The 24,845-nt window shown below is 34.4% G+C and overlaps 2 protein-coding genes and 1 pseudogene across 9 annotated transcripts; 2 read left to right on the top strand and 1 right to left on the bottom strand.

Annotated features, from left to right (window-relative positions):
- The first annotated feature begins 347 nt into the window (after positions 1-347).
- On the top strand, positions 348-15,173 carry LOC110607899 (histidine kinase CKI1). 5 transcript variants are annotated; one of them, XM_043959600.1, is made up of 16 exons: positions 348-685; positions 908-1,281; positions 4,610-4,712; positions 4,832-5,068; positions 5,169-5,855; positions 6,607-6,982; positions 7,066-7,637; positions 7,745-9,055; positions 9,166-9,397; positions 9,793-9,833; positions 9,934-10,024; positions 11,360-11,712; positions 12,529-12,597; positions 13,199-13,296; positions 13,901-13,978; positions 14,807-15,173. In XM_043959600.1, exons 3-10 carry the CDS (start codon positions 4,662-4,664, stop codon positions 9,801-9,803), a joined length of 3,477 nt encoding a protein of 1,158 aa, XP_043815535.1. In that variant the 5' UTR covers positions 348-685; positions 908-1,281; positions 4,610-4,661; the 3' UTR covers positions 9,804-9,833; positions 9,934-10,024; positions 11,360-11,712; positions 12,529-12,597; positions 13,199-13,296; positions 13,901-13,978; positions 14,807-15,173. The 5 variants fall into 5 exon arrangements, with proteins under 5 accessions (XP_043815535.1, XP_043815534.1, XP_043815533.1 ...); XM_043959599.1 differs by having other exon boundaries at positions 9,934-11,712; XM_043959598.1 differs by lacking the exon at positions 9,934-10,024 and having other exon boundaries at positions 9,793-9,933.
- Positions 2,225-4,572, bottom strand: LOC122724600 (annotated as a pseudogene).
- A 1,340-nt stretch (positions 15,174-16,513) lies between the features above and the next one.
- On the top strand, positions 16,514-23,422 carry LOC110623186 (polyadenylation and cleavage factor homolog 4-like). Of its 4 annotated transcripts, XM_043959602.1 has the most exons (7): positions 16,515-17,285; positions 18,385-18,486; positions 18,800-19,057; positions 19,497-19,631; positions 19,723-20,184; positions 20,500-22,041; positions 22,852-23,422. In XM_043959602.1, the coding sequence occupies exons 1-7, from the start codon at positions 16,899-16,901 to the stop codon at positions 22,858-22,860; spliced, it is 2,895 nt and encodes a 964-aa protein (XP_043815537.1). In that variant the 5' UTR covers positions 16,515-16,898; the 3' UTR covers positions 22,861-23,422. The 4 variants fall into 4 exon arrangements, with proteins under 4 accessions (XP_043815538.1, XP_043815537.1, XP_043815536.1 ...); XM_043959603.1 differs by lacking the exon at positions 22,852-23,422 and having other exon boundaries at positions 16,514-17,285; positions 19,497-19,607; positions 20,500-22,181; XM_043959601.1 differs by lacking the exon at positions 22,852-23,422 and having other exon boundaries at positions 20,500-22,181.
- The last annotated feature ends 1,423 nt before the right edge of the window (positions 23,423-24,845 follow it).

The raw sequence follows: 24,845 nt of genomic DNA, 5'->3' as shown, positions 1-24,845 counted from the left end.
GCGAAACTTTTAAAATTTTCCTTTTAGCCCCACATTTCCCACCGTCCAAACCTTACCTTGTTTCCTCCTCTCTTTCGGACTGTGAACCAGTACACGTTGATCCTTGTATCGTACCTTAATAAATGAACCCAGAAGACGAAAAGTTCCCAAAATCGCCTCATCAACTTCCCCATTCATCTTATCCATCGGAGCCGGAGCCGGAGACGAACACCAAGACGTCTTTGTTACAACCATTGATGGGTTCTCAACTGTTCCCACTTGGGTCGTTGAGTATGGAGGATATTAGCTACTGTGGGTCTCCTTTATCTTCGTCATTTCCTTTTGAATTTGGAGCATTTTCTGTCATAGGACAATCAGTTTATTCTCTGATGTATGAATTTGAAGCAAATCCTACATCTGAATCAGCTCCTAATGGACCTTCTTATGGAGGAGGTACAGTTGATGATCGGAGGAGAACATTGGAGTGCCTCAGCCTCTTGCGAGCTTACAGGAGAATCCAATACCGCCATTTCTCTCGAAAACTCATGATCTCGTGAATGATCAGTCGCTGGACCAGATTATCTCGTGGGGAAACACAGGGGAGAGCTTCGTGGTTTGGGACCCGGTGGAGTTTGCTAGAGTCATACTGCCTCGGAATTTCAAGCACAACAATTTCTCCAGTTTTGTCCGGCAACTCAATACTTATGTGGGTATTGCAGTACCACAACAGCCTCCATTAGCTGCAGTGTTCTTTACTTGCTTGGATATTTGTTCCTTCTCTTGTATTCTTTTTGTTAACCTTCTATGGAAATATTTATTTTTTTTCAATTGATGGTTAAATTGTAATTGTATCTAACATTTTTTCCAGTAACTTCCATATCAGAATAGATACTCTGTTTCCAAATATGATGGTCTCCAATTTTGTTAGGTAGTATTCTCCATTCCAATTGCTGGCGTGATTTAAGTTTCTCGTTCCAAAGAAATCGACTCTGCGTTTAGGGAGGAGTCTGCCATTGTTGCTTAATTGCCACTGCCGGTCGCGGCCTTCCAATTGCTACCGTGTTTTCCTGTCTGATTGGAGGTCCCCTTCCGGTTGCTGCCGATCGAGTCTAGGTTACGGGAGCAACTTCTCCATTGCTGGTTTACCATATCAAACTTGAATCAAGTCTAGCAATTACGGGAAACTCGTTCCATTGCTGATTAGTTTGCTGCCAGCGACTGGATTGTGAAGCCCTTCCAATTGTTGCCGTGATTTCCAGCCCGGATTAGTAGCTCTCGTTCCTTTGCTGCTGTCACTTACAGGTTAGTTTTCTTTCTAATCAGATTTCTCATTGAATTCCAGTATTTTGATTTGGATTTGGTGTTCTATTCTTGCTCTTTTTCTTCTGATTGTGGCTTTATTTGTAGAATATGAAGAGTTTGAGAAGATTTAGAATAATTTATTGTTTTCTTTCCAGCCTGAACTGGAGATTCAAAATTATTTACATGCAAATTTAGGCAAATCATGGAACTAGGATGATTGAATTGGATTAATTATACTCATTTTAACAACTACTATATTTAATCATATGTTGTTTCAATATTTTAACAAATTAAATTACTTTTTAAATTATTTTAACTAAAATAAATACATAAACTACATATAAAAGTTTCTTCTGCAGGTCTGCTACCTTCTGCCTGCAAAATGTGCATTCAGCGGGCAGAAGGTTCAAAACATAACTAATGGATGCGGGTAATATGAAAAATTTTGCAATTCCATTCCAGATATAAACACCAAAAATTCAGAGATTAAACTTTATATTCATGTTCATAAAAGAATATGTTCCAAAATAATCTAATGTAACACCATTTGGCAAGAAAAACATTGAACGACAAAATCATAATGATGAGATTCAACCTTTAATTTCCACAGCATTATAACAACTCAGTCACATAGTTGTTAGTTTCCCAACCTCAGAAAATAAATAGGAGAATCACATCATCAATATTTGGGAATTGTCAAGTGTAGACAGGAATAATTCTTCATTTTTTTTGCTAAAAAAACATAAAACATTCTGGTTTGAGTGGTTGTTCAAATTGGGCAAATGATCGTCTTACTCAAGTCTTCCAATGTGCAATTGGAATATCCAAACCATGCAAGTTGGTCACGAAGAAAATTTATGAGGATGGAAAACACTTGCAAGAACTAATAAAGAATGTGCAAGAAGTTCAATCCAATTAAATTTCTCTGTTCATGCCATTCATATCAGTGAGTAGTCATATAATGGGACAAAGGCATGATGATTAAATAATAATTTATTGTTATGATTTTGAGCAAGTGGCTATGGTTGAAATCAAAATCATTTAGGCTAAAAGACATAATGCTAATATCGAAAATAGTAAACTAAATACCTACTATAGGCCAAGCAACTAGGAAAAAATGTAAAGAATGAGAGTTGTTGAAATATATTGGAAGTTCAATCGGCCAAAATAACCATGAGCAGCTATGATATTATAAGTTTTTTCCTCTTTAACTGAATCTGTAACTTTCATTAGCGGATTTATTTTATGTGGTTTCCTTTATCAAACTAGAGGTTATCAAGGAACGATGCATAGCACTGAATAAGAAGTTGGTGTAATTACGCCTGATATGTGAAATGGGTGTATAAGGATGTTGTGCTCAGTCTAGAATACAATCCTAAAGTTGAAAATACCAAAGCTTCCTAGAGGCATACTATAAGAAAAACTTCCCTAGCCAATTGGATAGATCAAGAAAACAATAATAGTAGTTGCAACACGAGCTGAATATGCAACAAAAATCCAAGGACACATACTCAGTCAAAAATTAAGTTGCCACTCACCACCTATGTAACAAGCTACACTAAGTAAAAAGAATTGAACAATTAGTTCTTAAGGATCGTCATTGTATAACCATTCATCAACAGACCTAGATTGAGTAAAAATGCCAACCTATAGCTGCAGAAGCAGAAGTAGGAATAATAATACTAGAAATAATATTATTTGCATAAAGTAGAGATCTAAAAACAGGTTCACGAATACCATTAATGTTTATCGGGGGAGCATTAATGAATGCAATAATAAATATAGAAGTTGTGCGGTCTATAAAGTAGGGATCATCAAAATACCAAACCATACAATGTAGAAGGCGTTTTCAGTGTTGGTTATCCAGTTACAGAAATGTAATAACTAGCAACTTGATGTGAGAAAGATTCCCACGTCGGCAAATTACCAATTAAGTTGGTAATATATGAATCTTAGCTTAAAAACTACTATATAATTTGAGTTAATTATTTTGGACCAAGTGGAAAATGGGTCCAAAAGTTATTTGGATTAGTTTAGGCCGGATTGTTAGAATTGGTATAGAGCGGAGCTAGTGGGCTTAAGAGAAAATGACTCGAGTGCAAAATAGGTTTAAAAATTATTTGAGTCAGTTTGGATCGACTTGTTACGAAAAACGATTACAGTTGAGATAAAACCTTGGTTTATTTAATCATTAGGAACTCCAAACATACAAATTCTCTATAAACCAAAATAGATAATTGAGGGCTTATTATTGATCAGTTTGATGACTTTCATCAGAATTTTTTTGAATATAGAATTTCATCTGATTTTGATATGATAATTATAACGGGTTGTGTGGGACTCGAACTTAGAACTAGTCGGATATAATATAAATTTTCTTAAATAGGTAAAAGAATTCCTCTTCAAATGGTGCTTGCATTTTTTGCTTTGCATGGCTTTTCCTATGTATACATCTAAAACTCAATTTCCTTTCTAGACGAAATCATTAACGAAGTTGAATACTCAAATACTCAATTTTTATGATCATTGCATAATAGGAATAAATGAATTTTTTTATTATCCATTCATCATTTACGAATCATTTCGATTTACTTGTTTTTATAGCCAATTATTTATAATTGGTCAAATCATTCATAGAATAATTATCCAAATACCAAACATTCTTAGAATTGATGGGTCTAGTGTCAGATTTTCTTGTTTTATTACTGTGTTAATATTTAAGCAACTGTTTTGAATAAAAAGTTAATGGGAAAGAAAGCAACGTGAAGAAAAATTCACATTGATAAAATAATAGACGTGACATTGCCATCGAATTTGCGCGTAGGTGTAGGCTATTTCGTCAAGCGCAAACTTTTAACTGATGAAATTAGCGACAAAATCATAAGGTATTAGTCGTGAAGTTTTTTCATCGGTAAAAATACTTATCCCACATTGTATTGACTAATTATTTAGTGATGAGTAAAATAGGCATGAGTATATATTATATTGTCATTAAAAGCTCTCCCATATAATTAATTACCGTTGAAACTTTAATTTTTATTGACGGAAGTTTTTGTGAGTTTTTTGTGAATAGTAATAGAAAACTGAAAATTAGAATCAGTAAATTTTCTGGATTCTTGATTTAAAGGTCCTAAATATAATTGGAAAATGAAAAGAAAAAAAGGCAATTAGATTTGACTTCCCTGTAAAGTAGTTGATAAATTTCATGCCCATCAAAGAAATTAACTTCTTTGAGGTCACAAAGAGAGATTTTCTCCTATCATCATGCATGTGAAGAAATGCACTACTCATCTACTGATATTCATTCCTATGCTTTCCGCAAATGAAGAAGAAGGAGAAGAAGAAGATTTGGCCTTGTTTGATCACAACTAGAAGATCCAATGAAGTTCAGCTCACTCATTGCATCCCAGCTTTTCATCTTCATCCTTCTGGTGATCTCTACTGCTCTGAACTAATATTCACTCCTGTTTGTGTATGTGTATATATATATCTTTACTAATTAAGCTTTTCTATTCTTCTTCTTTGTTTGTTTTCAATTTCTTGCATGCAGGCAATTGGAGCGTTGCTTCTTCCATGTATAGTGATCCCAAGTTGGTATAAGATCGTTCAGCATATGAAAGAAAAAGTTGATTTGAACGCTAGCATGTTACGCTCTGGATTGTTATTTCAAATCGAAAATACAGCTAAACTGTTGCTGCCAATAAACTCGTCTACAGCAAATTTAGCAAGAACTTTGAGTTCATCTCTCAATGGAAGTGATCTCTCGCAGTTTGACCTCCAAAATAAGGTTCAGTATCTTCTATCTATTTCCTTTCACCAAGGATTCATCACCTAATCCCAACAAGAAAGAATATTTTAAAATTTTTCAATTTTTCCATTGCATGCAGGTTGCTCCAATATTATTTCAAACAATTTCAATAATTCCTCACATATCGCAGATTTCATATATTGGATTGGAAGGAAACATTTTTGCGTACTATGTTGAAGGTAACCAGACTTTTGCAATGTACTCTAACTCTACAGCTTCTTCCAATTCAAGTTCCACAAACAAGCCAATGAAATACACTTGCTATAAGCAACCTGTAGACACAGACACAGGAAGGCTATATGGAGATGCCTCTGAATCTTGGTTTAACATTTTGGCTAATGCAAGCTGGATTCAAGAAGCTTTAGCAAGTTCTAATGGATATGCCTCGTTAGGAAATGGTTGGAACACTGCCCATGATCTTCTCTTTCTTAATTCAATTACTATACATGGACAAGGTGTTATCTCCTTAGGGTTTCCAGTAAAAGCACTCATCAGTTTCTTCTTGGATATTGATCTTTATGGTGGAAGCTTATACTTGGTTGCACAAAATGGGGAAGTGCTTGCAAATGGGTTACCAAACACTGAAATTGTGGTAATTGGAAAATCAGTTTTCTTCAGTTTATTTAAGCCGAATGGAGATCAAATTATTGTTGGAGATGTTTCCTGTGTGCCCAACAATGGCGTGCTAAGACCTTCAATTTTGAACATTGGGGAGACGAAGTATAGAGTTTTCTGTTCTCCGCTTCAAATTGTGGGAGTGCAATCGGTATGATTCATTTCTTCAAAAGATTACTAGTTTTTTTTTTCTACATTGGATATGTAGGAAATTTAAAAGACAAACTGTAAATGGTTGATTATAACATTAAATTAACTACAGAAAATTTACTTTTAATTAATTAATTAATATTTTTGTTAGTTTTAACCATTAAATATTATATCGTTTAGTCCCTTTATATGGAAAAAAAAATTATTAGTTGGTCCCTTAGTTTTAGAAAAATATTTACTAATTAGTTCTTACGTAATGAGAGTATTTTAGAATTTTCTAAAATATTTAAAGGCTAAAATTAACAGAGAGAAACTAATTAGTAGACTTTTTAAAACTTTAAGACGTTCTAATGTATTTTTTTCAATTGAGAGACTACCTATTAAGTTTACGACCAAATAATAATTTTTCCATTAACTATTTGTTTTGATGTGTAACTTAATCACTCCTATAAGCTTCTATTAAAATGAATTTAACTGTAACTTATGCAATACTCTCTCTAAATTTAACATGATACTAGATATTAATTATCAAAGTATAATTCGTCTTACACTCTCTAACATTTAAGTTGTTAGCATGTGAATTTTTTTTTGTTCTTTAGATGGCATAAAAGATTTTTCTTTCTCATGAAAGCATAATAATCAAAGCGGGTAACAGACATTAAAGAAATCTAAATGCGTTGCATATGCATGGAAAAAGTTATTATTACCATTGTTACAAGCATATGTCTAACACTATAGTATTTGGATTTCAGGTATATGCATTGGCTTTCCCATATAATGGATTTGCAAGTAACGTTCATAGGAGCACCAAAATTGCTCTCATTCTATTGATGGTAATGATAGCTGCAGTCTTCATCTCTATACTTAGTTTTGTATTGTTGATGGTTAGGGCTGCAACCAGAGAGATATACTTGTGTTCAGCATTGATAAAACAAATGGAAGCAACTCAACAAGCAGAGAGAAAGAGCATGAACAAGAGTCTTGCCTTTGCTAGAGCTAGCCATGATATTCGTGCTGCCCTAGCAGGCATTACTGGATTGATAGAGATGAGCTATGAAGAAGCTTGTCCAGGTTCTGAATTAGAAATAAATTTACATCAAATGGACGATTGTGCAAAGGACCTAGTAGGTAAGTTCACTGAAAGCACTATTATATATTGATGGATTCTTTTAGAAATCTCCTTGATATAGTGTTAAACATTACATGTTCAGATTTATTGAATTCTATTCTCGATACGAGCAAGATGGAAGCCGGAAAGATGCAGGTTGATTCAGAGGAATTTGATTTAGCCCACCTTCTTGAAGATGTAGTAGATTTGTTTCATCCTGTGGGTATGAGAAGTGGTGTGGATGTTGTGTTAGATCCCTATGATGGAACTGTTCTTAAATTTTCTCAAGTAAAAGGAGATAGGGGAAAGCTCAGACAAGTCCTTTGCAATTTACTCAGCAATGCTGTTAAGTTTACTTCTGAAGGGCATGTGTTAGTTCGAGCATGGGCACGAAAGCCTGGTATAGAAAACAAGATAATTGCTTCCAATCGGAATGGTTTCTGGAAACACCTTTCTTGCAAGTTTACTGAAAACAAAGAAGATAATGATGTGGAAGCCATGAATTCAGTGAAGCAAAATCCAAATTGTATGGAGTTTGTGTTTGAGGTGGATGACACAGGTAAAGGAATTCCTAAGGAGAAACAAAGATCAGTCTTTGAAAATTTTGTTCAAGTTAAAGAAACAACACTTGGGCAAGGAGGCACTGGCCTAGGACTCGGAATAGTTCAGTCTTTGGTACGTTATATTGTAGGGCCTAATCAAAATTTTGAATCAATTTCCTGCATAGTCTTTTTTATCCAATTTGGATACATGTTGATATCTAACATCTAAATCTGTCTTAGGTACGTTTGATGGGTGGAGATATAAAAATTGTGGATAAAGAGAACAGAGAGAAGGGAACTTGCTTCAGGTTCAACACTTTCCTTATTGCATCAGCTGGGAGTCGTTCAACCAGTAATACAATGGGTGATATTGAAACTGGATTTTGTAACACACATCAGTATTCAGTTTCTACTCCTAGACTTAAAATCTGGGGCTCCAGTCCTTGGCTGTCGAAACTTGGTTCTAGTCCTAAGACTGAAAGATCCCATGTTGTTCTCATGATTCAAACTGCTGAGAGGCGAAGAATTGTACACAAGTTTATGGAGAGCTTGGGGATAGAAGCATCGGTTGTGAGAAAATGGGAATGGCTTCATTCTGCATTAACAAAGATAAAATCTGAGCAAAATGTTTCACCTTACAATTCTTCAGAAAGATCAGATTTTGGTTCCAGAAGTGAAATTTCTAGTAGCACATCAAAAGATGTTCCTTTAAGTGCCTTGGATGGTATAGAAGAAAGACTACCTTCTCAAAGAAGTGCAGGCAATTTTAGACGTTCTCCAAGCTTTATATTGCTTGTCATTGATACTAGTGCTGGACCATTTCAAGAACTCTATGGAGCTGTAACTGAATTTAGAAGAGGCCTTCGCAGATGTTATTGCAAAGTTGTCTGGTTAGATAAACCAACCTCCCGTAGCATCAACCCTGGAAGCCTTGAAGAGTACATGATCCATCCACATGATGACATTTTGCTGAAACCTTTTCATGGGTCTCGCTTGTTTCAGGCAATTAAACTTTTACCAGAATTTGGGGGTACCATGCACCATAGAGTTTCATCGGCCATAACCAAGGGAGAATTTACATATCATGGTGGAAAATTTGTTAGAGATCCCGGAACATCATCAACAATGCATTCTCGTAGCCGAAAAAGATCATCAACTGTGCAATATTATGGACACTCGCTTCCGCTTGGAGAAGGCAGCTCAAGGAGGGGAAAACACAGGAAACCAAGACATTATCTAGCCAGAAGATATTCAGTTGGATCTTCAGAGATAGAAGTAAAACAAGAAGAAGAGAAAGTAGAAGAATTTCATTGTAACCAAAGCAATGATAAACCCTTGAGTGGGTTGAGATTCATGGTTGCTGAAGATAATTCATTTTTACGTAATGTGGCCATGATTAATCTTTCGAGACTCGGTGCATCTGTTGAGCTTTGTCAAAATGGGGAGGAAGCTCTACAACTAGTTCTTCTTGGTTTACAAGAACAAAGGAAACATGAAGCTTACTCCACTTCTCCTTATTGTCCATATGATTATATACTAATGGACTGCGAGGTAAACACTATAATTTTCTTCTCTTTGAAGCTACAACTATTACCACACATACAATCAAAGTGATTCGAGTGCTTATAATTTGTATTGCACGCCAATATTCCTCCTAACAGATGCCAGTGATGAATGGGTATGAAGCAACAAGACAAATAAGGGAGGAAGAGAGATCTTACAACATTCACATACCGATAGTTGCATTAACGGCGCATACTTCAGGCGAAGATTGGGAGAAGATGAGGAACGCAGGAATGGATTACCATTTGTGCAAACCACTAAGGAGGGAAAGTTTGCTTGAAGCCATTAGACACATTCATGATGGACCGGCCCCAAGTGGCCCAGAAAATTGTATGTGGCCCGGCACCACTTGGGCTTACCTACGCAACTAGGGATTGCCCCAATATTGCAAATAGAAACTCTTTTTTTTTTTCTTTACAAAAAGTGAAATGCATTAAAACCCAGTTACAACATTGTAGAAGTAAGAGAGTGTCACTGTGTCTGAATTTATAAACAAGTCAAATAAAGTTATAAATTCTAAAAATGAAATGACAGTTTATTTATTACATTTTTTTTTAAAGTTATAATTTCAGTTTATTAGTAAAAAATAATAAACTAAGGGACTAGATTTTTTTATTATTGTTTTTTACAAGGGATCAGAAATAAAGGTGTATTAATTTTTCCCTTTTACGCAGCAATACTTGAGCAACATCTTTCAATTAATATACATTTTTTTTTCATTTCAGGGAGTATCTAGTTGACTTGGTAGGGAAGCCAGGTTGTTTATGTGAGCCTGATTCACTGCTCAATGGTCCTTCTTTCATCACAATTTCTTCACCATTGCGCTTTCCCCGAATGAAATCAAATAAACCTACTGTTGATTTCAGGTCTTTTGCCAAACAGTACTTCTCAGATAGCCAATCACTTAATCTTGTCTTCGATGATGCTTTTGCAGGGAATGCTAAAAACCATTTTTATGTAAGCATGCGCGTTTCTGTTGCTATGACTTGTCTCAGGAGAGTGTATACTGTCATTTTACCTTTTGAATGCAGTCTCTCAAGTCCCTCTCTCTAATGAGTTGCTTATCTTGCAGTGTTGACCATGTCATTCATATTAACAATTGCCTATATTATATGCCTTTATGGCAAATTGAATTTATTGCATGAAATGGTTACTTTTATTTGAATTCTGTGCTTGGAGTCTGATAAATGATAATTTTTTATGAGAATGTCTACTTATTTATAACGTCCCATATTTTTCCTTCAATTTTGAAATCATTAGCCATTCTTTGCTTTTTTGGTTATCCCAAAATATTTTGTTATTTTGGAAATCATTACTAAAGAAAGAGATAGTAGAACATGTCAAGCTAGCATTCTCATTGTTTTTTTTTTTAAAAAAAAATGAATACATATAATTTCAAAGTTGCAGTATTACATGTAAATTTATGTATATTAATTGACGCTTCCCCTAAGCTTGTATTAGAATTTATTGCGGAGTACAATTTACCTGCTGCATGCTGGTATATATTTGTGTGCGCTTTTATGTTGTTACATATAATCCTCTATTTCATGGTGGTAATCATATTTTAGTTGATTGAACATAATTCTTGTTGATTTCATATTAACCGGAATTGGGATGATTATCTCGTTCATGAACATGTGATATTGATTTATTCTTTGTAGTCTCGGTGAAGGGCAATTTTGTCATCTTGCACTTGTCATGTAGTCATGACAGACGATACTTGGTATATGTTATTTATTTGTGTGTTTTGGAATGATTATGCACTGTTCTCTGTACTTCGATCTCTTTGGCTCTGGAGCTTCTCTATGTTATCCAATATGATTTTTTTTAACTCATTTACAATGTTAAAGACTTGATGCAAATATGCACTAAACTTTTCTAGATTTCTGCCTCCATCTGTAATACACAATCTAATTATTGAAATCCTTTGAAAAAAGGTGAAATCTGCTTATTTTTGTAGTTTACATTGCTAATGAAAAATTGAGATACATCAGTTTATACTTTCCTTTAGACAAGTGAAATCTGCTTATTTTGAAGTTCATATCCCTCTGTCAAATTGAGATGAAAAGTTGTGGGTGTGGCTGCTACTAATAATGAGACATCAATTTATGCATTAATGTTTTGCTCAAGTAGACAGAAAAAATTCCAAGCTGAGTTGCAGCTTAATTATCTTTTGCCCTTTATTAATGCTTGATTCCTTGTTGATGTGGCTGTCTTGTTTATTAGACCTGTATTTTGATATCAATCATAATTATACTGTTCTTTATGTTCTGTTGACTATTGTTACTGCAGCTACTGTTTCTGATGAAGAAGCTCCTAAATTCCCTATGTATCCTAAGCAAAATGAGAGAACAAATGGAGATAAAAATAACCTTGTGCAAATCCCAACCAATGGTAGTGAAATTACTCAGTTACCTCTACAAGTGAAAGTTGATGGAACAATTGACCAAAATGGAAGTGTTCAAAATTTTAGACCATATAATCCTTCCCAGAATGTTAAACAGTCAACAAACGTGGTGAAAGATACCATCCATTTAAAGCACATCCCATCTATGGGGCATAAAGATGTTCTACTGTGCTGAAGGATGCATTGTCTATTGTCAGGTTCATTTGGAACTGTTCACCATGCGGATTGGCATGGCTCAGTAAGCTTTATAATTGTGCATATTTCAGTTACCATGTATCAATGGTGCAGAATTTAAAGCATTCTAATTTCTTATTCTAGAATTCTGAACTGTGCAATTATAATGATTTTTGTGATCATTTTTGTGAATGTGGAATTGTGACTTATTTAAGCAGTAATTTACTTGATAATTTAATGGCTTTCTGAAGTTATATGGATGCATAAGCTTTTGTAGCTTTGGCTGAGAATCTTAATTGGAGTGGTTTTAGTTTTGGTCAGATCCATGTCCAAATGAATATTAATACCTTAATGACGCTGAGCGGAAAGTTCAAATAAGATGTGTATGGTTATCCTGCACTTTACTTTACAATATCCACTATAGTATGTGATATTTAATTAATGCTACTTGTTCAGACAATAATGTAGACCCTGCTCTAACTGTTCACTTCGAAACTGATGTACCTTTGATATCAAATTAATCATTAACTTATTAAATTGTCAGTTTTGCAAGGAGGTGCCTTTTTTCCCAATTTTTGTACTTTGAGGCAGCAAAGTTTCTCTATGTAGCTTCACCACTGTATAGAGGTGTGGGTAAAAATACGCTTGTGCATGCAAATGTCTATATTTGGATTTTTCGTTTTCCACTGTTTTCCCTTAAATCAGTTCTTTTGAACTCTGTTCTGAATTTATTTTTGGTGTTTTGTTGACGGGAACTTTAGAATTCAACTATATCTGTGTTTAAAAAGTAGATTTGGTGTTAATATCTTTTCTCATCCTGTTTCTTCTGTCTCCTTACATATATGTTGTATGTTTCTAATAAAATTTTCACCATTTATAGGAAGTTGCTGTGAAAATTCTCATGGAGCAAGATTTTGATACTGAACGCATCAAGGAATTTTTAAGGGAGGTATGTGTTGGCCAGAGTTTTGAGATTGCTCTTCTTGGTTTTAATTTGATTTGATTTGTTTAGTTTCTTTTCCTCTATTTGTTAGGTTGCAATAATGAAACTCTTTCGACATCCAAACATAGTTCTTTTCATGGGTGCGGTTACTCAGCCACCAAACTTATCCATAGTGACAGAATATTTATCAAGGTTCATCATTGTCTGCTTGGAAATACCCTTTCTCTATTTCTTTTATAGTGTGGAATGTGTTGGAAGTATTTGCTTATTATTTTTGAAATACTTCTGTCTAATTTGGTATTAAGGCTTAATTTATTGTGTCTATTCGTATGTGCCTATGTTTTTTTCTTTAAGAAGTTAAAAGAAAATGAATTCTTGGGTTTTCACAGTAGAGGTAGCTTGTATAGGGGCTTTTGCATAAGTCTGGTGCAAGAGAGGTATTGGATGAATGGTGCCGGTTATGTATGGCCTATGATGTGGTATGGATATGGAAATTTCTTTTTTCTTTTAAGGAAAAAAAGTTTCCCCTTTTCTTTTGTTTTCAGCTCGCTATTGGCTAAAATCATGATTTATATCAGGCTAATTGAGGTGCTATTGCTTTTCTCAGGCAAAGGGTATGAATTGTCTTCACAAACGCATTCCTCCAATTGTTCATAGAGATCTAAAATCTTCAAATCTATTGGTTGACAAAAATATACAATGAAGGTAGGACTAATAACTCCTTATATTTGAACAAACAGGTTACTAATTTCCAGTTTATTGATGAGTGGGAATGAGTTTTCTTCATTCCCTCCTACAGTCATGAATTTCATTTGTTGGACATGAAGCTTGCTAAGTTGAAACTATTCATTTGAGAGAAATCTGAATTTAATAACGTCTAGTGTACGCTACTGTTGTTCTCACCTTGTGTATTTTACTTGATTCTTGGTGGCTTTGCCCAATTATAGCGATCATGTTCAGTTTAATTGGCTGCCTTGTGTATGTGGTACATTATATTGGCCATACGCTGTGTAAGCTTGACTGTTCCTGATTGAATCTGTTTAGTGGGGTTGGAGAGTGGATATTAGCCTTGTTATTATTCGTTCTATATAGGGTCTATCAGTTGGACATTACGTGCATATTATTTGTTTGAATACCAACTTCTATTCTTTCTAGATTTTCAGGTTTCATTTTTTTCTTGGGATCAATGAGCTTTATTTATCAGCCAATTTTATGCATCTAGTTTATGTCAATGGATTGAATTATGTGAATAGTTTTTCAGATTTGCAGTTCTTGCTAATATATGCTTTTTGAGTTATAAACATTGCAGGTGCAATCATTGGGATGGAGCATCATACTCCTGTTGGGTTGGTGCTGTATTCTAGATGTCCTGGCATGAATGCTTCTGGTAAGTTTTGATAGTTACTCTTATTCTGTGGATTTCTTGTTTTAATTAGTGGCATCAATAAGTGGACGAGGACTATGATCTATGCCGCTGAAGTGTTGGGTTGTTGCCTACTGCATCTGTCTACACGGCCATTCTGTCTTCTACCCATCTTTTCTCTAATTATGCTGGCAGATATGGTTATGATCTTTGTAGAGCCACTGAAGGAGCTTGGATGTGATGTTTAGCTTCTTTGTAGAGCAAAAATAGAACAATAAAATGAGCTTTCCTCAAATGTGAAAATGATCCTTTGAAATGGAAGAACCTCAATCAGGCTCTCCTGTGCAAAAATTACTAGTAATTTTGCTAGTGTAGTGTAGGCAAACATCAACAACTTCTGGATTCCGTGGATGATTTGATTAGAGACAGACGGGGAGAGAGAGAGAATAGCTTTAGAAAAAGGGTGAGCATCGCATTTGAAAATGGTATGACGAAAACGTAGTGGATTATTAGTTAAGAGAGACGAGTTAGTGACTGTTTAATTTATGCATTATCAATTAGATTTACGCATGATCCAACTTAGAAAAAATCTGAGGTGTCATATCAAATGTACTCTCTGAAGTATTTACAACATCTTCATGTTCTTAAATTGTTGCACACGTCTTAGGAGCGTATGGACATATTTTCTCGGTCAGTTGCTCTATGAAGTACTGAATGTGCAGAAAAGTTGTGAAAGTTATGGTGCTGCTATGTGATGCTGTGTTTGCTAACATCCAAGTCTTCTGCTGTTAGCATTGCCTCAGCAACCTGTGTTCCAAGTACTGAATATATTTACTTATTGGCTTATTGCAGATGTTAACAAATTCTTGCCATGAAGTAGTTTTTGGAGCAGAGCAAGTGTTTTGGCTGAATTGGAGGTTTCTGAATCTGTCGCTCAGCCAACACTGAAGTGCCAAATTTTGGGCTGCAGTTACTAATGCATTAGTCAGATTTCATAGGGGATACCTTAATTTCTAGGGATCATATACCCTTTACTCTGTTTGATCTTGGAGAATGGAGGGCATAGTTGATAGGGGAGGAAGCTTATTTGGCTGTACTAATTCTTCATACTTTCTCCCTTGAGGTATTATTTCTATTATGTATTAATGACTACATCTCTAACATAATCAGCTCTTGTTAATCCTAGTTAATTTAACGTGAAGGCTCAGTATTTCTGGTAGCACATTCTTGCTATTTTTTTTTTGGTTCCACGCTTGACGCGTAATTATAAAGATGTTTTTATAAATGACAAAAAAGTGAATTATAACTTCTAACCGGGAAAAGTAAAGTTCACTTACTGAAATTTTATTATAATAGACGTCCTATAATTTTTATTTATTTTATTTTTTTATATATGAAAAATTATAATATTATTTTATTGATTTTTAATTATATTTATTTTAAAATATTAAATATAAAAGATTTTAAACTAAAAAATTTGATAGAGTTGTACACTGAAAGTGCAAAAGCTTGCAGAGAAAATCAAGCGTAACCTCCTTCAAATGTTTTTGTACTTCCAAATCCTTCTCCAAGAAACCAATGAAAGGTTTACAACCTACAAGTGGAGCTAATTTCTTGTCATATGTAAATGCTGAAATTTTCAACCGCTGCTTTTTTGTTTAATTTATTTTATGAATTATAACTACTAAGATCAAGTTAAAATCATGTAATTTTAATAAGATTCTTATTAGTATATAAATTTACATATATACTCATTCACAATTAATTAATGTGAAATTTTAAAAAATTAATTTATAATACATATCCTCAAAAAACTTCTGCAAAATCATAAATGTGATTAAAAGATATATTACAAAAAACCATACTATAAAACCAGAGTCATATTCGTATGTTTGGAAAAATAATGTAAAAATAAAATCTTATATCTTAATTTGAAAGAAATAATTTAAAAAAAAAATCGAATAAAATCAATAGTAGTGTGTTTTTAATGAAATGGATTTTTTAAAATAAAGTAAAATAAAATAATAATAATAAATATCAAAATCTCCCAAATTTAATTTTTAAAACATTAATGCATGATATCAAAGAAAACAGTCACAAAAAGACATTTTCAATTAAACTTTTTTTAAAAAATTTATCACATCCAAAAATCTTAATTTACGTGAAAATCGACAACTTCTCAAGTCTCCCACTCCACCCACTGACACAAGATGATAAAAATCGATATCAAATAAGTATCAGGTTTTGATTAAGCAACTAAAAACCATCCAAAAAGTTATTATTTAGTTTTTATAATATTATTTTTTTTAATTTTAAAAAAAAAATTAAGATATTTTTAATATTTTAAAAAAATTATTAATTATTTTTTCATTAATTTTAATTATTAAATTTAATATAGAGAATTAATTAATAAATTTTTAAAAAATAATTAATAATATTTTTAAAATTATAAAAATTAAAAATAAAATATTTAATAATAAAATTAATCAATAAAATTTTTAAATATAAGTCACAATGCATTTTTTAAAATACGTGGATTCATGCATGAATTCTTCGTACCTTAGGGATAAAAAAAAAACAACCCGAGCATTTTGCTGGAATAAAAGGACGCCATTCGTTTGAAAAAAGCTTTCACTCTCTGTTCCCCTACCCTTTCCTTCTCTTTCTCTGTGTATCGATTTTTCCCAGCACGCTATTTTTCAGTTTTGTTTTCTTTCTCTATGTACAATAGCTAATTCTTCTAGTAGCTTAATTTTCTATACAGATTAGGGCTAGGGTTTTTATCTTTTTCTTATTTTTTTTCAGCTTGTTATAAGCTTGTAATTGTAAAATCCTTGTATTGTCATTCTCTTTTTTTATTTTAATAAATTGTATGGGTTTCAATTTTGATGGTAGATAGTAGATTGGGGATTTGGAACTAGGTGTTAGGGTTTTGGGTACTCTAATGGAAATGGAGAATACTCGTAGATCCTTCGATAGATCAAGAGAACCGGGCTTGAAGAAGCCTCGACTGTCTGAGGAGCAAACAAACATTGACTCTCGCCATTTCCCTCAGAGTCGGAGGCCAGCTACAGCAGTGCCAGCAACGTCTTCTGCTGCGAGGTATAGGGCTACCAGTGATAGAGAATCGGGGAGCAATATTTCGAGCCGTACCGGTGCGTACCAGCCACAACCACAGCAATATCAGGATCTCGTGAGCCGGTACAAGACAGCTCTGTCAGAGCTCAATTTCAATTCAAAGCCGATAATCAGTAACTTGACTATAATTGCTGGCGAGAATCTCCATGCAGCGAAGGCGATTGCTGCTACTGTCTGCGCTAACATCCTTGAGGTGATCCCCAGTTTTGTTTCTTTTGGTTATGGCGCCCGATTGTTGTTTGAATCGATTGTAAAGTGCAATTATTCTATAGATCCAAAAGAAGAATAATGGTGACCTTGTAATTACAGATTAATGACAACTTCTTATGATACAACCTTTTGTATTTTTCTAATGTGTTATGAGAATTATCTTAAGCGTTAACATGGGGTGATACCTTAGACGCGAATTATACCAGTCGTCTCATTGGATTGCCAACCGTCCAACTTCGGGTTATAGAGATCCCTTCAACTACTATTTAGCCAATAAAGTTCGTTATCTGTGCGCAACTCGTTTCCATAAAATATGTTCTGGAGTTGAAATTGAGCAGTCCATACAGGTTTATTGAAGTTTACATGCAAAGAAAGCCAGCTTCCGGTGAAAAGATGGACGTTGTAAAAAAAAATTGTTTGGTTTGCAGCCACATATACCCTTGTGCATTTTTATTAAAATATACATAAGACGTTGGTCTTATTCCTTTGAGTTGAATGCAATAGTCCGTAATAGATATATTGAAAATGCATTATAAACCTTTTTTAATTATTATGTGAGGATTTAATATTTATTAGAGCTCTGCTGAAATGGGTGAGACTTTGATATAGTCCTGCAGGGAAGCCAAATTTTTGGGAGGAGTTGTTATTCAGTAATCTAGTTAAGGTGTAGCAAGAAATACAACAGAACTGGAATTGGATAAAACAGAAGTGGAGGAATGTTTCAATTTACCTAACTAGTCTGGAGTTGGATTCTGCTTGAAACTTTTTATAGAATAATGAAAGCTTAGGTTCTTATTAATGAATACAGGTGCCCTTACCATCAGAATTCAGAACTTCATTCGTCCTTTGTTGGTTATATTTTCATCTTTCTGGAGGCATTCCTGTTCTTTAATGTCACTCTAGTAATGTAAAGGAAAAAAAAAGTATGGATGGTATCCGCAGTTGCATTGAACTTCTTGTACATGCTTTAAGTAAATGAACCTAAAGAGCCATTTTCTCCCTTCTGGTTGGTTCTACGCCATCATTCATGCTGTGTAACTCTGTCTCTTCATATCATATCTGATCATAAAAATAACTTGCAGGTTCCCAGTGAGCAAAAGCTGCCATCACTATATCTTTTAGATTGCATTGTAAAGAACATTGGGAGAGATTACATTAAATACTTTGCTGCCAGACTACCTCAGGTTAGCCTTTTGTCATGTGTCACATCTTATTACGTAGACATGTCCTTTTGATAATTTGATATGTGATTTAAAAGAAGTGTTAATCACAAGAATACTTGAGACTGCTATGTCATAGAAATTTAATACCAGAAAGTTGTGTCAAATTTTTTAGTTTACAATATTTTTTATGTTTGTGCATTCACCATCCTAGTTCATATCTCCTGCTAAATACAGATCGTTTCTTTGTCATTAGGATTACTCAACCTATGTTCTTCTGATGCTATATGCATGCTTTTCCAAATGGCATTATTTTGTAGTTCTTTCTGCACTATAGGTATTCTGCAAGGTGTATAGACAGGTAGATCCTTCTGTGCATTTGAGTATGCGACATCTTTTTGGAACTTGGAAAGGAGTGTTCCCTCCTCTGTCACTTCAGATGATTGAGAAGGAACTTGGCTTTGCTTCTGCAGCAAATGGTTCATCTTCTGGTACTGCAACTTCTAAGCCTGATTCACAGTCAAGGCACCGACAACATAGAATTCATGTTAACCCCAAGTATTTGGAAATACAGAGTCTTCAGCAATCAGGCAGGGTCAGTGGAATTCACCAACCAATTTGATAGTTTTTTCCTTTTACCTTTTGGACATGTCTCAGTGGCTATAGTAAACTATTTGATGCCTTCCAGTTAGTTACTCTAGCCTGTAGGTTCCAACTAATAAGGATATTTATCAATCATATTTGTAACAATTTTATAAGAAATTCACAAAGTTTTTGAAATTTTTATGCTGATTTTACATTGGTTCGCTTTTGCTGCTTTTATGTTTGTGCCTATGATATACCCTGATGCCGATTCCAATAAAAATTTATTGCTGCTAATGATGTTTGTGCCTGTGATATATTCTGATGCTGATATTCCAGTAAAAATTATGAGCGACTGATTAATTCTCTGTATTTGAAAGAGAAAACTGTTGTATTTATACTGGATGTTTATCCTGCTTGTTGTCTTTCCTGCTTGTTTCTATGGGATGAAGGCAAAAGGACTTGCTAATGACTTGACTGTTCCTATAACCAACTCAACTGAGGATGCGGAAAGTCTGGAAAGACCGGAAAGAGTAGCTGGTATTGGTCCTGGACGCTTATTGGTAGATCCTCCTGTTAAAATACATGCAAGTGAAGCTTTCCCACGTCCCCTTAATTTGATAGAATTCATGCTGCTATTTCTGTTTGTCTTTGGCTCATAATATAGTTAATTTTCAGAACATTCAACGTTCTCATAGAGAAACACCAAATGAACCTGTTCATGAGAAGAAAATCAATGCAATGTATGGAGATCTTGAGCATACTTCTGACATTTCAAGGAACTCAGGCTCAGGTATTGGAAGAATCAGTAGAAAGGTTGCTGAACAAGGATATGAAAAACCTCAGTATGGAGCTGGCAACAGTGTCACCGAAACAATAGTTGACCAAACAAATGGTTTCAGTATGAAGCATGGATTTCCAAATTTCTCAATGAGAAAGGCTGCTAATGTTGATTTGCATCGACAGCCAACACAGAGCGTTACAAGTAAAAGCAGCAGTGCTGTGTCGGATAGCTGGAAAAACACCGAGGAAGAGGAGTTTATGTGGAATATGCACTCTAGGTTATCAGATCAGGATGCAGTTAATCTTTCTAATAAGTCCAAGAAAGAACTTTGGACATGTGATGATGGAAAGAAAATGGTAAGGCCAAATGATTAGGAACCTAAGATTCTTAACTGACTTTTGATACTTTGCACTTATGCCTTGATTGGATTAATTGGATTATCATTTGTGCATATGCTGGAAGAGGAAAATAGAAATGAAATTTTTTGGTAAATATTGCTATGAGAATTTCATAACTGAGATCGCTGCAGTGTCCACAAGGCAACCTAATTTTGTAATTATTCAAACAGATTTTTCTTCCCAACAGTTTGTGAATTTTGCTGATGCAATGCAAGACCTTGTTATGAATTTTTTTTGTTTTTTTTTTTTTTTCTTTCTTTTATTCCTGTGCAGGAGTTTGAGTATCAACTTAGGAAACAGGAAGATGCACATGAGGTTGTATCTAGGTTTGGCAATCCACCTGCACCTTCATTTCCAGCGCGCTCACACCAACAATTGCAAAATTCCATGGAGCAAGACCTTTCTCGTCCTGATTACAAGGCACATCATTTGTCAGTGAATGTGCTGCAGTCAAATGTTCAGCTTGGCAACTTGCAAAAACTGCAGCCTGAAGACTTGCCATCATCATCTCCTTCACTACCTTCTTTTCAGCGGAGCTGCCGGCATCCTATTTTGCAGCCACGACAAGCAGACTCCAAACGAGTTGAACCTTCTGGTCTAGTTTCCAAAATTCTTACTCCAACACTGGGAAGTTCTGCACCAGGTCATTCAACTCCACTTAGTGCAGAAGTTTCAGGCGAGTCAAGCACGAGTGGTTTGTTGGCTGCCGTTATGAGTAGTGGAATTCTCTCCAATATAACCACTGTTGGCTTCGCTAACAAAAGTTCTCAGGATAACGGGCAAAATCCAGTTGACTCGAAAATTCATCCTCCTCTTTCAAGTGGAACTTCTCCTTCCCAAATTACATCTTCTTGGCCAAGGGTTACATCCCCATCAGGTCCTCTGTCACTTGATGTCACATCAGTCACCTCAAATATTTCTCAGAGGAAAGTAGAGCAGCCTCCTGGTTCTCCACCTTCATATGTTCAGACTTCAAGTGCAGTGAATAAGGTAGATGATCCAATATCAAACCTTTGGAGCTCATTAATTGCCAAGGGTTTGATATCAGCATCGAAGTCGGAGACATCATCTTCCTTACCTCCTCAGATGCCTACTCAATCAGAGACAAAGAACCCAAGCATTACCAACTCTAGCAACACATCAACTTCTTCTCTTCCAGTTTCCTCTGTCATTCCCCATTCATCCACCAAAGATGAAGTTTTATTGCATGTGCCTGATGCTAAAAAGTCTGTTGTGTTGCCCCAATCCACTTCAGCAGAGATAAGAACTCTTATAGGATTGGAGTTCAAATCAGATATAATTCGAGTATTACATCCTCTTGTGATTTGTTCACTCTTTGATGATCTTCCGCATCAGTGCAGCGTATGTGGACTAAAACTCAAGCTTAAAGAAAGGCTTGATAGGCACTTGGAGTGGCACACTTGGAGGAAGTCAGAACCAGATGGTAGAAATAAGGTTACAAGGAGATGGTATGCATGTTCAGGGGACTGGGTTACTGGAAAAACAGAGCTACCACTTAGAATTGAGTCTTCTGTTTTCACTGATGAGTTGGTGAGGACAATGGATGAGAATGAACCTATGGTTCCTGCAGACGGAGATCAATGTCTATGTGTTTTGTGTGGTGAGCTGTTTGAAGATTACTATAGTCATGAAAGGAAGAAATGGATGTTTAAAGCAGCAATGCACTTGTCACTTACCTTGAGGGATGGCAGGATAGGAACTACTAGTGAGAATGCTGAGGGTCCCATTGTGCATGTGAACTGTATATCAGAAAGTTCAGTTTATGATTTAGGACTTGCTAGTGATAATGAAATGGTAAGGCACTTCATCTCTAAAGAAGCTTTGTAGTCTTAGCAAGTCCGGTCTTGCAAACATCTAATACCTGTGTCTTTTGAAAGATTAGACATAAAATTTGTTTTCTCCTACCTGCTAGATAGCATTTGGGTCATTCTCTGATACCCTGTGATTCTTCTCTCTCATTCTGTTATTTTGACATTTTATGTGGTTTTGCTTATTGTGCTTAAATTTGATGGTTCAATGGTTTAGCTGTTCCGATATTGAGCACGATGCCTGTGCAAAGTTTTGATCAGCGTGATTGATTAGCAAAACCATAATTGGAATGAATACTAAGGTTTTGTTTTAATCGCATTTCATTTTAGACTTACAATGTAATCTTGGAAGCACTTGCTTCACTTAACATAACTTCTGTTACTTTCCGAGTCTGGCAGAAGTCACTCTATCAATTCATTGTTTTCTGTTTTTAGGTTTGCTCTGTGCGCCTAGTCCCATCACTAAATTCTGATTTGTGATAGGATTGCATACCATTTTAAAAAAAATTCTATACACCATATATATCTTTTTTGGGTCATTAGAATATACACTATATTCATGTCCCTATTCTGATCCAGTTGGTTTCAAATGTTGTATCAAGACAACTCCTGCTAGCAGGCGTAAAATTCTTTACTATCAGAATCATAATGTTAAATTACTACTGATATTATCACTATTAAAGTGATTCCATGTCCTGCATATGTTCTGTCCTTGTTTTTCCTATTTTGGACTCGTTAATGTGTTCTGCTGGATGATTGACGGAATCTCTTACTTTGTTTTTGTTGGTCGGACAAGGATGGATAACGTCTCAAATTTGAAAACGAGACACCGTGACTGATTGGCAGGTAGAAGCTGACTCGAGGAGTTTCAGGTTTACCATACATGAGTTTTATGAATGGGCATATGATGCTAATTTTATAGTGCATCAAAGTGGTGCTGAGTGCCGTTGTAATATTCCTGCTTGTTTTTGTATTTTTTAAATCCTTTCCTCCCTGATTTTCATATTCCAATAGAAATACATATAGATACCAGATAGTTTAACTTTACACCTAAACTTTCTTCACTAATGTGGCTGTGTTGTTTGTCTTTTTTAATTTATGGAAGCGGGTCTGCATTCTGCACTCAATACCATCATCCGATGTCAGCAACAAAAGGCAAACAGTTTCTCATTCAGCTTTGCAATTCGCTTTGATCAAATTACTCGAATATGAATGAAGCTGCTGCCTTATATTCTATTTTCTTGTTTCTTTTTCCATTTCCCTTTTGTAAATCCGGCACGGCTATTTACTGCATCATTTCTTCTATGGGTCGCTTGAGACAATAATATGGTATGCATTTTTTCTCTATGAAAATTGCTTTGTCCTTACCTGCCTTTTGGTGTAATTTTTTTCGCAGACAAAATAAGAAGTTGGTGTTTTTCTCTTCATAGACGCGAAGAGTGAGGGATTGAGTTACTTGAGCGGATAACGTAGGACTCTCTGGTTATTCACAGACATGGAGAGCCCAATTTTTGTGCTGTTTCACGGCACGCATTTGGAGTTGAAGCTAATCAATGTTTCAATAGTTGGAAACTACAAATAAATTATTGAATTTAATTAAAATGATTTATTTTTAAATTAAATATTTTAAAAATTAAGCAAATTGTATATACTATTTATTTAAAATTATTTATCACCTACAAAAAAATTTCAGAAGTACTCTTGAGTTTAGTTATTTCATGCATCAGTAAAGTGCTGCTTCATCAATCATCGGCTCAGTCGACAATGTGGCATGTGACGCGTCTTAAATAGAATTACTATTTAATCCTTTAACTTTTAGAATTGTTCAACTAGGTCCAAAATAATATAATTATATATATATATACATATTTTAGAATAAGGTTTACCCGATTGGCGTGGGATATTTTTGGCTAAATTTTACAGATACACAAGCAGTTTTAGGTTCAAACAAATAACGACAAGCCAAGACAATGCAGATATTTCTGTGATACAAAAATCTAGGTTGGCCGGCAGTGAAAGGTTCAATTGTGCAGCAATTCGTGGTAGATCGAATTTATATGAATTTGTAATTTAAATATAAAGATTTTATGTGGATTTTGTAATAAAATGAAGAATAATTGAATAATTTCATTATAATATTTTTTTTATTAGAATAAGTGGGTATATATATAGATTATAAAATTTTATTAAGGTAATTTTTAATAACTTTCTATCAATTAATTAGTTTATAATTATGTCCATTTTAACGGATTTTATTATTTATTTATATTATGGATATATATAAATTTAGTTTAAATAAGTATTTTGTAGTTGAATGGAAAATTGATAATAGTTTATACTAATTAATGAATATATATATGAAACCTAGAAATGAAATAAAGACTTGGGTTTAAAGCATGAATTTTTTTTAAAGTTGGTTGCTTAAGCTTAGTTTTCTCAGAAAGGGACGGTTAACTCATTTGAAATGGAAGTATAGATCGTCTTAGACCATGAACCATCAATTAACATTCTTTTATTTTTAATTTATCTTCTTTTTCGTATAATTAGAATAATTAGTTTCCCCTCCCATTTTCGTTTTAACAATTCTTTTTTTTTTTCAATTATTAATCATTACATCAATGTTTTACTCTTAGTTAAAAGTAGTGTTAAAAACTCTGCGTTACAGATTTCTGTCTCTTCAATTAAATGGTGATATTGGGGTAAAAAAAAAACAAATGGTGATTAAGTCTCTGTTTATTATATTTTTTTTCATATGTCAAATTTCAATGTATTCAAAAAAACTTAATTAAT

Source organism: Manihot esculenta, chromosome 9 (genome assembly GCF_001659605.2).
Source record: "Manihot esculenta cultivar AM560-2 chromosome 9, M.esculenta_v8, whole genome shotgun sequence".
NCBI lineage: Eukaryota > Viridiplantae > Streptophyta > Magnoliopsida > Malpighiales > Euphorbiaceae > Manihot > Manihot esculenta.
The sequence above is the reverse complement of the archived record's forward strand: the minus strand, read 5'-3'. Positions and strand labels throughout refer to the sequence as shown.

Excerpts from the sequence above, each read along its gene's own strand:
- LOC110607899 (XM_043959600.1), top strand. The coding sequence starts at position 4,662 with ATGAAGTTCAGCTCACTCATTGCATCCCAGCTTTTCATCTTCATCCTT. Across the intron at positions 4,713-4,831 it reads TTTTCATCTTCATCCTTCTG|GCAATTGGAGCGTTGCTTCT; the intron begins GTGATCTCTACT and ends TCTTGCATGCAG. Across the intron at positions 7,638-7,744 it reads TCGGAATAGTTCAGTCTTTG|GTACGTTTGATGGGTGGAGA; the intron begins GTACGTTATATT and ends AATCTGTCTTAG.
- LOC110623186 (XM_043959601.1), top strand. The coding sequence starts at position 16,899 with ATGGAAATGGAGAATACTCGTAGATCCTTCGATAGATCAAGAGAACCG. Across the intron at positions 18,487-18,799 it reads TTGCTGCCAGACTACCTCAG|GTATTCTGCAAGGTGTATAG; the intron begins GTTAGCCTTTTG and ends TCTGCACTATAG. Across the intron at positions 19,058-19,496 it reads GTCTTCAGCAATCAGGCAGG|GCAAAAGGACTTGCTAATGA; the intron begins GTCAGTGGAATT and ends TATGGGATGAAG.